This window comes from Myotis nattereri (genome assembly GCF_964212035.1).
Source record: "Myotis nattereri genome assembly, chromosome: 14".
Lineage (NCBI taxonomy): Eukaryota > Metazoa > Chordata > Mammalia > Chiroptera > Vespertilionidae > Myotis > Myotis nattereri.
The window spans coordinates 16999217-17012511 of NC_138089.1; the positions used below are offsets into that span (position 1 = coordinate 16999217).

Genomic DNA, 13295 nt, shown 5'->3' on the forward strand with positions numbered 1-13295 from the left:
GTCACTAGCCCAGCCGTGGGCAAACGACGGCCCGCGGGCCGGATCCGGCCCGTTTGAAATGAATAAAACGAAAAAAAAAAAAAAAAAGACCGTACCCTTTTATGTAATGATGTTTACTTTGAATTTATATTAGTTCACACAAACACTCCATCCATGCTTTCGTTTCGGCCCTCCGGTCCAGTTTAAGAACCCATTGTGGCCCTCGAGTCAAAAAGTTTGTCCACCCCTGAACTAGCCCAATCGAAGTTTCAGCCTCTCCCAGGAGTGGGATCTTAAGCAAATTAGTCTGTAATGTTCTGATCAACTCTAGGGAGGCAATCCGCCTGAGGAGACCCCACCCCACCCCACCCCTGACTTCCCCTAAGGCAGAGGTTCCCAACCTGTGGGTCGAGACCCCTTTGGGGATCAAACGACCCTTTCAGAGGGGTCGCCTAAGACCATCAGAAAACACATATATAATTGCATATTGTTTTTGTGATTAATCACTATGCTTTAATTATGTTCAATTTGTAACAATGAAACTGGGGGTCACCACAACATGAGGAACAGTATTAAAGGGTCACGGCATTAGGAAGGTTGGGAACCACTGCCCTAAGGGGAGGTGTCCTTGCCTGAAACAATCCATCCCAGCCTCCTTCTGCCTATAGGAACCTCCCATCTTGTACAGCTCATGGGAGCACCTCTAGTTGCTAGATGGGATGCTGCCCAGTTCATGAATCGCTTAATCAAGCCAATTAGATTTTCACATTTACCCAGTTGATTTTTTGTTCTTTTACAATACATCTGATCATGTAAGGTGGTCCCAGGCTCTACTGGGGGTCTTTAGGAGTGTACATACCATAATACCTTTCTAAAATCAGGAAACTCCTGAATTACAGAATCACACCTGGCTCTGTGAGATGTGGTCAGAGATCGTAGACCGACACTCCCATTAAATAGTGGCCCTTCAGCACCTTACCCCCAGCCAGCTTTGACCTTGGTCATTGGGATGGTCACTTCAGTATCACTTTCTGCCCCTTCTCCCTTCTCCTTTGCCCCGAGGAGCTTGCCAGCCCCTTAGGTGCACCTTAAAGTTCCAAGTCATGGCTTTGCGGGTTCAGGGGCCAAGGATCCAGAAACCGATGAAGAAAGGTTCCTCTAGGAGTTGTGGACGAAGGGGCCACAGGCTGACCTGACCGGCTCGGGGAGGCCTGCATGGCGGTCTCGCAGACTCAGACCTAAAGTCACCACCAAGGATGGTCTGAATTAAACCTTAACTAAAGCAGTGACGGTGGGCAGTCACCTCCTAGGCCGCTATCTTCCCTGACAAGGTCAACTTTTACCTTAACCGAGCCTATCTGTCTTTTTGCATCTATGCTAACATACCTTTGAAATGTCTGGGTAACTTGTAACTTCCCTTTTTCTGGAGCCCCTGGGGCACAACCTAATGTTGTGCTGGGCGCCAGGACAGAGACCACAAATTCCTTCACTATCATGTTAATTGATCCTGCACCCACCTAAGTATGTGTCCATCATTTTACTTTTTATCCAATCCCAGGGGTTTCCCTTGCTTTGCTTTATCCTTCCTCCTTAATCTATCACCAATGAATTTCATGTAACCCACCTACGTCCCTCCTTTGATTGCAAATGTATAAATACAAATGTAACCCCGCCATTCTCCGGAGCATTATCTCAATTCGTTCAGGTTCTGCTTCCTGGTATATGTTGACAGTTTGGCTCAAATAAACTCACAAAAATTCTTTACAGGTTTCAAAGTGGTTTTTTTTTTTTTCATGTTAACAGAGTCAAGGGAGAGGGGCTGTCTTCTTGCTGAAAAGAACCATCAGATGCCCTCCCGCTCTGTAGTCACACAAGATCCTCATCCCATCACAGGCACAGGCAACCCAGGCCCACATCCTGGTCATTTCCAGCCCAGACAGCAGCAACCGTGGGCCCGTGGCAGCTGGGGGACCAGCACAGTCGCCCCACGAACTCTTTGGTGAATGGACAACTGGTCACCACCCTCGGCCACGGCCTAAGGTGTGGCCTCGGCGACCTGAGTTGAAGCTGCCACACGCTGGCCTCGTCCAGGTGAGCCAAAAGGGACCCAGAACCCACGAAGCACTGGGCCAGAGAGCTCCTGCCTGAACCAGTGAAAGCGTTGTTTTTGCAGGTCACCTTCGAGCCTTAACCAAGAGGCTTCGCTCTGCGTGTTACCTCTGTGGCCTTGGGCAAGACCGTCACCTCTCTCTGAGCACCGGTTTCCTTGGTGCAGGTCACATGTACCTCTCGGTCTGTGTGACAGCTTAATACGGTGATACGTGGAAAACACTTAGAATAGCGCCTCCAAGCCTGGGTTGTCGTCCTTTAAAATCCCCAGTACTTTCTGGGAATCTCCTTTGGACAAAGCCACAAAGTTCCCTGGGAGGGCAATAGTCAGGGACTCAAATGACACACACACAGGCAGGCCCATCACACCGATGTGTTTCTCGCATCCGTCCCTCCTGGTGTCACCTCTGCCCTGGGCAAAAAGCTCAGACTAGTGGCACATTGAGCCCTAACCACTGCCGGCCCCTCAGCCCCTTCAATACCTGCCCCAGGGCCCCTCCTCAGCACCTGCAGGCCGACTCCAGGCCGTGGGAGCAGGAACCCACTGGCATTGCCAGGCCGTTGCTATTTCAGAAGCTGCTGGCAGTCCTTCAGGCAGGGCTGTGATGAATGACCCCTTTCTTCTTCCCAAGACGGTCATGAAAGGCACACACCAGCATGGTGTGGCTTGGGGGGGCTGCCAGCTGGCATAACCAGCAGGCCCTTCATAATCATAAAGGCGGGAAGTGGGGCACAGGGGGAGCTGTGCTTTTCCGCTTGGGAGTCTTCCTGGCACGGCGGGGCCAGAACTACAGGACCAAGGGAGACCCTTGAAAACTCACTTCATGCATTTGTCACAAGTGACTCGTACATGCTCTGCTCATGACTTCCAGGCGATGCTTTCCTGTGACAGTGAGGGGAGCCAAGTCCTGCTGCAGACCCTGCCCACTGTCCCTCCCGGTGGCTCCTTGGCAGGTGATCCTGAGCTGCTATCAGCCCAGGAAGCAATTCTTGCACCCAGCAGGGCTACTGATCTGAGGCTCTGACCCAGGTCTGGGCCTCCCTGTGACCCTGAGGAAACCATCTCTCACCACCCAGACCCACCAAGAACGACCTCTCCCAGAACTTCACTCAGCTCAGAACTCGTGTAGAGGTGGGAGATTGGAACAAGCAGATGTTTATCTACTTTCTTTTCTGTTTCACCAATTTTTGCTCTCTTCTGCATGGTTTCCTTCTATTTTTTTCCTAGGTTTGATTTACTATTTCTTCTCTAGCTTCTTCAAATGGAAGCTTAAATTAATGATTTTCAGCTTTTCTGCTTTTCTAATCTATGGATCGAGGCCTATACAATTCCCTCTGACTACTGCTTTAGCTGCAGTCCCACAAGTCTGATATGTCACATTTTTATATCTTGTTTTAAAGACCCGTTTCATCCTTTTTTGATAAATTAAAATATTCAGACAGAGTCCCGAATTCCAAGTTAAACTATTAAGCTCATCTCACTTTATTTCCAGAATCACTTGGCTGTAGATTCTCTGTAAAAAATTTGAAAGAGTGAAGAAGCCCCTGGGGATTTTAGGGGATTTTAGGGTCCCAAACGCAACAGAAGAGGGTCAAGGGGACAGCCTGATGGTGCTTGCCCTTTGTTTGTGTGTGTGTGTGTTTTTTAAAAAAATATTTTTATTGATTTCAGAGAGGAAGGGAGAGGGAGAGAGAGAGAGATAGAAACATCAATGATGAGACAGAATCATTGATTGGCTGCCTCCTGCACGCCCACCACTGGGGACCGAGCCCGCAACCTGGGCATGTGCCCTTGACTGATATTGAACCCGGGACCCTTCAGTCCACAGGCCGACGCTCCATCCACTGAGCCAGACCGGCTAGGGCTTGCCCTTTGTTTTTGATAAACCACTTCAATTGAATAAAAGTTGTAAACATGAGAGAGAGAGAAACATTAATTGGTGGACTCCTGTACAGGCCCCAACCCGGGATCGAACCCGCAGCCTAGCTATGTGCCCTGACTGGGAATGGAACCCACAACCTTTGGTATACTGGACGATGGTTCAACCAACAGAGCCACACAGATCAAGGCAGAGTAAGCCCGACTTTAAAACACACTTAGCCCAGGTCACAGAAAATCTGCCCATGTCGCACATAATTAGGACCTTAGAAATAGTAACTGTCTGCATGCTGTTGATCTAGGCTTATTACGTTTATTTCATATCACTGTGATCATTTACAGCTGTTGAGACTGATTCTCGAGCACATGACTGTTCACAGAATTCACAGAATTCATCAGCTCACTGGTGTTTACATCCAAGGGTTCTCGTAGCACCACCACCTAGGACAGGCCCATGAGGTGCTTGTGTCTGATCATTTAGGACCCGAGTCTGGCTATTTAGATAGATGTCTACACATTATTGCTTCATTAGTCCTATTTTTAAAAAAGACTTTACTTTTTAAAAAAATTATTGATTTCACAGAGAGGGAGGGAGAGGGAGAGAGAGATAGAAACATCAATGATGAGAATCACTGAAGGGGCATGTGCCTTGATGGGGAACTGAACTGTGACCTTCTGGCTCATAGGTTAACGCTCAACCATTGACCCACATGGGCCAGACCATTAGACCTATTTTTAAAAATAAATTATTCCCAGACACCCACCCTGCCAGGTGTGCTTCCCACTGTGACTGGGTTCCCTCGTGGCACAGCTGACACGTGGGGCGGATGGAACCCCCACGGGAGAAGTGTGTTCTCTGCTGCTCCGAGGGCTGGCCGAGGCGGAACCATGTCCCTCTGCAGGTGCAAACATCTCCTGCAGCTGCCCCTTCCCAGCCGGGTCTTGCAGCTGACGGACTGCACTCACCTAGGGGCCTCTCTGTAAAACCTAAGACATAAACAAGAAGGGCTCGGCGAATGGCGGCTAATGCTCCTAAAACAGCCACTGACCATGCAGGGGAGAACGTCTGAAGCAACAGCAATACCTCAAGTCTCAGTCTGTAAAACGTGTTTCAAAGAAAATGATGTCCTCAGCGATTGTGGTTCAAGGGGACTGTCGCTTTGCGAATGAACCTGAAGACTTCTCGGTAGGTTTCCAGGCTGGGTTTTCTGATTTTGTTCCATGTGAGTTTCTATTTCGTGAAAAAACATCTTGGAGATTTCTTCGTAGCCCCCAGAGCTCTGTGGGTCTGACCGGGGCAGGGCACTGGCTTCCTCAGGGCTGCTGGCGCTCTGGCCGCGTTTGGGGCAGGATCCCTGAGAAGTGGTGGCTGCGTCAGATCTGGAGACGGGAGCGGATGCGGCGTTCGGACGGCAGGCTGCGCTCGGGGCCTCAGTCCAGCTTCTTGTTGTTGTCTGTACTGTGCACAGAAGCTAAAAAGTCGACGAGGAGCTTGGCCGTCTTCCTAGGTCTCTCCATCACCACAGAGTGCCCACAGTTTTCCAGAAGTTCCACCTGGCAGTTGGGGATAGACTTGGCCAGCATGTCTGCCCCGGACACGTCGATCACCTGCAGGACAAGAACGGAAACTCGATGGAAAAGATTCAGACATCTGGGTGTACTTGGTGGACAGACTCCCACGGAGACCGCAGGGGTGGTTTTGGGGTCAAGCCGCTTAAGTGTTAGGGCTTGTGGCCTTCTGACACCGTGACTCATGGCTCCTGGTTTATTCTGCAACTCGGGCTAGGAGTTGTGGTGCTGCCTGTGTCACTGACGGGGAAACACAGTGCCTGACCTTGAGGAGGTTCTGGACTGGCAGGGAAGGCAGACAGGTGGGCGGACAAAGGCGATGTCACAGAGCGCTGATGGGGGAGGATCCTGGAAGCTGAGGAGGCCATGGCAAGCACAGGGTCGGCCAGTATCTAGTCCAGGGGTGGGCAAACTTTTTGACTCGAGGGCCACAATGGGTTCTTAAACTGGACCGGAGGGCCGGAACAAAAGCATGGATGGAGTGTTTGTGTGAACTAATATAAATTCAAAGTAAACATCATTACATAAAAGGGTACAGTCTTTTTTTTTTTTTTTTTTAGTTTTATTCATTTCAAACGGGCCGGATCCGGCCCGCGGGCCGTAGTTTGCCCACGGCTGATCTAGGGGCTGAGACACAGCATGCAGGGAGTGGGGAGAGCAGGAAGTGAGGGGGACTCGGCACACAGGGAGGGGGGAGGGCCTCGTAGGGAGGTGCGATGGGGAGGAGGGGCCCCACTCCTCCAACCATGTTGGGTGTCTGACCTAATGCCAGGACAGTGGGGAGCCCTGAGGCTGTGTTAGGGACAGAGACGTGGTCAGGCTGGGCCGAGAATGCACCCGAGGGCTGGATTCGGGTGGGTCAAGCGTGGGAAGGACACAGGGAAGATACCAGAGAAGAACACTAATTACCAATGATCACAACCGGGGAGCTCCTTCTGAAGGTCTTTTGGGGTCCCCAGCTGTGAATTATGAGCAACGCTTTTCCAATGTGAAAGCCACAGGGCTGACACTTTTCAACAACTTCGTTAGTTTCACTTCAGTTACCTGGGTTGCCTTGCTAGTAAGCCAATCCAACTTACTTTTTCTCCCCAATGCCCTTGCTTGGTGATGTATTTGCATTCATTCCCCTTTTCTCTCTCTTTTTAATCCTCACCCGTTTTTATTAATTTGAGAGAGAGAGGGAGGGAGGGAGAGAAACACTGATTGGTTGCCTCCCGTATGCACCCGACCAAAAGCCAAGTATGTGCTCTGAGATCAGGAATCAAACCTGAAACCTTTTGGTGCGCCCCTTCTCATCACTTTCACCCTCAACTCATCCCAGACAAGAAGGCCCCTCCTCTCATCTTAACAGCAAAAACAAAACCCCAACACACTTGAATGCTGTCTGTTTTTGAGCTTCATTCTCATCACCCCATATCCTGAAAATCAAGATTTCCCACCCATTTGGAAAACGGGGCAAGCAGAATGCAGAGCACCCCTGGGCGGCAAAAAGAAACAGTGAATGGGAGTTTAGCGAGAGGGGTGCACCCCATGGAGAACCGGAACTCCTCTGCCTGTCACTCACTCATAGACAAGGTTGCTGTGGCAACCGTCTGAGCAGATAGAAAGCCTGGCTGCTGTGGAAATGCAGGTGGAGTCAACATGTCAAAGCATGAAAAAGCAGAAGCGCCCAATGGAGCCCCTGTCCTATAGGGAGATCAGGAACAGCTCACAGGCAAGAAGACCCACTTGAGCTTCTGGCTTTGACCCTGCTCTGCAGCTAAATGCAGCATTCCCATAGTTACCCACGTGAAACAGCTGGACGGGCCTTCATGAGGGATGCACGTCCGTGGGAACCATGTCAGCGATTTGTTGGCAGGACATACAGATAAATGGTGAATTTTCCTCCATCCCTACTAGGGTGAGGGAAGCGAGGCGCTTGCCTCTGGCACAAACATTTACGTGGGCGCCAAAAAAGTCGGTAATTAAGACGAACACCATTTTAATGCAATATGCAAAAAAAAAAAATGTTAGTACAGAAAGATCCATGATGAACAAAATATCAAAATTATAAAGAGACAGGATCCGCCCCTGCATTACACGACACACCTCCGAGTTCCAGCCCTGCCCTGTGCTATAGTGGCAGGTCCACTGTAAGCTGCTGGAGGGCAGATCCTGTCTGTCTTGGTCCCTACAGTATCCCCAGGGTCTAATACAGTGTCAGGCGCATAGTAGGTGCTCAATAAATATCTGTTAGCGGACTTAAATGTGTAGGCAGTCATTTGGTGGGTTTGTCCCTTCGCTAGTTTGTTCATTCGCTTTCTTGTTCACTCATTCTCTGTGTGCTCTGGGTCTCTGTGTGCCAGGCACTATGCTGGCAGGGAGAAGGGACCTAAAGAGAAATACGCTTTGCTGATCTCCCCACGGCCCTCCCACTCTGTGGACTGAACGGAGGAGAAGTACTTGAATGAGCGAGTGCACAGAAGTCCTCAGGAAGGTCTGCCAGGTTCCGTTGTGCAGGGTGTGTACTGCCCACATCCAGGGGGCATCGCTCACATCCACGGCGATGCACACGGCTCCCCTGCAGTTGTGCATACAGCGCCCGCCTACACGGGTCCAAAGCGGGGAGACTGAATTCCGGCTGGCAGGGGCGTGTCTGTGACACCAAGTGATGACAGAGCAGGAAAAAAGCCAGACAGCTTGGGAAGCAAAAGGCTATGAAGCAAAAGGCCATGAATACCGGGCCCTAAAGTCTCGGCTACTTGGTCTCTGCCCTCAGGGTGGGCCAAAGGACACATAAGGGTCTGGTCATGTTTATAGCAGGTCCATGGGATGTCAGGCTCTTTTTCCAGAACCAAATGGACTTAAGAGCCCTGGAGGCAATTCTGGACCTTGGCAGAAGCCGGCTGTCAGAGGCAAAGGACATGAACAATAATTTGTTTCTGATAACTGGAGGAAGATCACCTTCATACACAGGTTTACCGTTGTGAGTATATGGGATAGTTTATTCTTGTATTATTAATGATTAATTATTGTATTATTTCCCACAGGAACAACTGTAGCCCTACTTTGCCCCACCCTATCGTTGTCTGGCTGGAGCTTCAGTCACCTGGCAGAAGAGAAGCCTATGATTTAGAGCAGCTGACCGTCTTGCTCAAGGTCACAGGCTAATAAAGGGCAAAGGCAGGGCTGGACTCCAGACTTTCCGACTCCAAGGCCAGTGATCTAGTTTCTGCAGTGTCTCTGCGGGTCCCGGCCTCTCTCCCTGCTGGTCCCCGAGAACCCTGACCACCTTTGGGAATTTTAGAATGAAGAAAGCCCTCCATTGTTCTGACTCCGATTTCTGGCTGAATGGCTCCCTGCTGGCCTAGCCCGAGCCTGCCTCTCGCAGACACACACAAAGCTCCTTTCAGCGTCTGGGCGGCTGCAGAAGGGAGCAGAGCCCGCCCCTCCCCACACCCTCATTCTGCGCTCTGCATCCTGTGCGTCCTCGGCCACACCTGGCTGACTTGAGGTAGCTGCTCTCTGCTGATGCCCCCGTCCCTCCCTCACACGCTGTGGGCACGGCCTGGCTTCTCCTCCCGTCTCTTCCTGGGTCCTCGCACACAGCTGCGAGCCTGTGCGGCTGCGGCCTGACCTCCGGCCTGTGCTTTCATCAGCTGACACCGTTGGGATGTGCCGCGGGCCAGCAGCGCTCACAATGGTGGCTTTCACCTTGGGGTCCTCAGAGGATCTGTCTCAATGGGGACAGCTTTTCTCTAATATCCTTTGCTCACGGTATTCAACAGCCAAGACCCTTTAACAGGCACCGCACTGCTGTCTGCCCGTGGGCCTTGTGAGGGCCCCATTTCTCACTGCCCCTCTTGGTTTTCAAACTTTAGAGGAACTTTCAATAAGAGATGATGTCTAAAGAACAGTTGCAAACAAAAAAAGGAGCTTCTGGGTATAAATCAGGACTTCTATGAGGGTTTATTATGGGTTGATTGTGCCTTCCCCAAATTCACATGTTGCAGTTCTCACCACCGGCACTGCAAAACGTGGCTTTATTTGGAAATGGGGTCGCTGCTGATGTAATTAGTTAAGATGAGGTCATACTGGAGCAGGGTGGGCCCAGAATTCAATATGACTGGCATCCTTAGAAAAGGGGGAAATTTAAACACAGAGGCACGCAGGAACGGGGGATGCCATGTGAAGATGAAGGGAGAGAGCCGGGCAAGGCATCTATAAGCCAAGGGACGCCAAGATTGCCAGCAAAGCACCAGAAGCTGGGGCAGAGGCATGGACCGCCTGCCCTTCCCGTCTCGCAGAAGGAACCACCTGCTCACACCTTGGTTTCAGACTTCTAGCTTCCAGAACTGCGAGACAATCAATTTCTATTGTTTACGCCACCCAGTTTGTGGTACTTTGTTGTGGCAGCCCTAGCAAATGAACCCAGAGCCATCTGGCAAAACCTATTAAAATTTAAAAATGCACATGCCCTCTGACCCAGTGATTCTACACCTAAGAATTTACCCTTTAGATGTGCTCTCACGCTCCACAAACACACGTATAATCATGCTCACCGAGGTATCGCTTAAAAGCAAAAAGCTGGAAATGACCTAAATGACCGTCAGAAGGGCACTAATTCACAACATCACGCAGCTCTCAGAAAGAAGAAGGTGAAACACTGTTTTGGGCATGTATCACTCATGGGAACCTAGAGGGAATGTGTGATGAGGTGCAGGCTATCTGCACCGTCTCCAAGTGTCTTCCCACCAACCGCTTATTGGTGGCGAGGGGAGAAAGTAAATCTACAATGAAGAAATCAGACAGCACCCTATTATGTGTCTGAGGATGTGACATTTATAACTCATCAAATATGTTATCCAGGGAATGTAATATAACCTGCGTTTAATCATGAGGAAGCGGCAAATAAAAACTCAAATTGAGGAACATTTCATAAAATAACTGGCCTGTACTCTTAAATATCTCAGCGTCATGAATGGCAAAGGCAGACTGAGGGATCCACAGAGACGTCACCTGTAGTAGGTGACCCTGGAGTAAACCCTGGTTCCGGGGCCAGGAGGAGGACGAGGAGGCTTCTGTGCAGGACATTATTGAAACTACTGATGAAATTGGAATATGGATCGTAGATGAGATGAAAGCATCTCATCCACGTTAAATTTCCTGAATGTGATAATGTACTGTGTTTACAAGAGAGAATACTCTTGTTCTCAGTAAATACACTCTGAGGTATTGGGGTTCAAGGGGCATAATGTAAGCAACCCACTCCAAATGGTCCAAACATATATACTGCTGGGTAGATAGGTGAGAATGACAAGCCAATGAGGCAAATGTAAAACACTAGTTATGAATAAAATGTGGTAACAGAAGGATGGAATGACACTCAGCAATAAAAAGGGATGATTGGAATATGCAACAACATGGGTGAACCTCCAAAACATGCTTGAGTGCCCTGACTGGTTTGGCTCAGTGGATAGAGCATCAGCCTGTGGACTGAAGGGTCCCAGGTTCGATTCCAGTCAAGGGCATGTACCTTGGTTGTGGGCACATCCCCAGTAGCGGGTGTGCAGGAGGCAGCTGATCGATGTTTCTAACTCTCTATCCCTCTCCCTTCCTCTCTGTAAAAAATCAATAAAATATATTAAAAAAAAAACACAAAAACATGCTTGAGTGAAGAAGCCAGATGCAAAAGATTACTAATTATGATACCACCTATATGAAAATTCTAGCTAAGGCAACACTATAGAGACAGAAACCAGATCAGTGGTTGCGGGGTCTGGGGTGATGAACTGCAGATGGTCAGGAGGGAATTCTGGGAGTGACCGAGTGTCTAACACCAAGGTGGATTTTACAGCATGTCAATCTACCTCCAGTAAAGCAGGTAAAAATTTGGGAATTTAGGTAAGCATATACAGAAGTAGTCTGTACTATTCTTATAATTTCAAAATATTTAAAAAAATAAAATGAGTAGATCTGTATGGGCTGATATGAAATGATTTCTAAGATATATATTTCCTATAAATATGAAGGTGTATATAGCATGTTTAAAAAACTTAAATATGTATGCAGCATGTCTGAAAAAGTACAGGTAAAACTTCTCTGTGGATATGTGTGCCTGCTAAGAACAGTAGGCGGACGGTGGCTGCTGGCTTTGTCCATAAAGGCCCTGGGACTCTGCCTGCCATTGGGTTGGGTGTTGTCAGTGGCTGCGCGGACACCACGACAGCAGAGCTGAATGGCCCACAAAGTCGAACATTTTACTCTCTGGCTTTTTACAGAAAAGGTTTGCCAATCTCTAGGAAACTGAAGAAATATACTCAGGACAGCAAGTGTTGCCTCAAGGAAATGGAAATTGGGATCTGGGATTTTCATTTTTCTTATAAGTACCGCGCGCTAACCGATTGCACCACTGGAGCTCCGGATTTTCATTTTTAATCTTTTTATATTCTCTGAAGTTGTTGTTGTTGTTTTAATTGACCTTTTTAGAGAGAGAACATGGGAGAGGGATACAGAGATAGAAATATCAATGAGACCCCCACTGGGGATGGAGCTGCAACCTAGGCATGTGCCCTAACCAGGAATTGAACCAGCGACCTCTTGGCTCCTGGGTTGATGCTCAACTGCTGAGCCACACCACCAGGCATTCTCTGAAGTTTTTATACTCTATGGCTTTGATAAAAATAATTTGTAAAAATGATTTATAATTGCCTTTATTTTAAAGGACCAATGTTGTTGCTCTCAACTCACAGCACGATGCTGCCACCAACACTGGCACTGACCCAGGGGTGTCCCTCTCTTCCTGGTCTCAGACACCAGCCCACCAGCTGGTTTTACCAACGGCCTCCCGCTTTTCTTCAGAGGCCGGGGTACCTGGCACAGGTGGCCCCAGGGACACGCTACATACCTGGTCTTGTTTCCCCCAGATGACCTGCGTGGGGGCCTTGATCTTGTCCATGTTCTGATGGAGGGAGTATCTCGACTTCTCATTGATGATTTCCAAAAACACTTTTTAGAAAAGGAAAACAAAGTGAATGAATGCTGGGCTGTGCCCTGGGCACCACCGCACAGCATAGGACAGTCATTGGGTCCAAGCCGCCACTTTCTCTCTCAGGGGCTCAAGAAAACAGACTCCGAATGTAAGAAATAAAAGCCAGCCACCCATGAAGCTTCTCTTGTCCCAGCTCAAAGCTCAAAGCAGGCTACTCACGCTTCCGGTAGAAGTTGTTATGAGGGATGCGGACATCGACAAGGCCTTGCAGGATCTGAGGACAAATAACCCACAGTTAGAAGGCAGGAGAAGATCCACGTCCTCAGGCTCCTCATGGCGTGGGGACAACGAAGAAAATGAAAGTCCAGGCATTCATGGCATTGGCAAGGTTTTTAAGGCCTGGTACCCTGAATTCCCATGATACAGTACAATATGATGTAATTGCTCACTAATATCCAAATGCAGAATAAGGTCTATTTAGAAAATTAAACTATTGTGGATGGTGAGTCTCTTAAACAATAAAGAATTTAACTATTGCCCTAGCCGGTTTGGCTCAGTGGACAGAACATCGACCTGTGGACTGAAAGGTTCCGGGTTAGATTCCGGTGAAGGGCGCGTCCCTTGGTTGCAGGTTCCCCGGCTCTGGTTGGGGTGCATGCAGGAGGCAACCAATCGATGTGTCTCTCTGTCTCTCCCTCTCTCTTCCACTCTCTCTAAAAATCAATGGAAAAATATCCTTGGGTGAGGATTAACAAAAAACAAAACAAAAAAACAAGAAAAGAAAGGAAG

At 49.1% G+C, this 13295-nt stretch overlaps 1 protein-coding gene across 4 annotated transcripts in view; it reads right to left on the reverse strand.

The window, feature by feature from the left end:
• Nucleotides 1-3542: 3542 nt before the first annotated feature.
• ABHD6 (abhydrolase domain containing 6, acylglycerol lipase) overlaps nt 3543-13295 on the reverse strand; it is a 56162-nt gene continuing 46409 nt past the window's right edge. For all 4 annotated transcript variants that reach the window (XM_081105945.1, XM_081105947.1, XM_081105946.1 and 1 more), the window contains exons 8-10: nt 12726-12780; nt 12423-12523; nt 3543-5575 (exon numbers count right to left, since the gene is read on the reverse strand). In XM_081105945.1, coding sequence (XP_080962071.1) covers nt 5399-5575; nt 12423-12523; nt 12726-12780 — 333 coding nt within the window. In that variant the 3' untranslated portion in view covers nt 3543-5398. The remainder of the gene's footprint in view (nt 5576-12422; nt 12524-12725; nt 12781-13295) is intronic.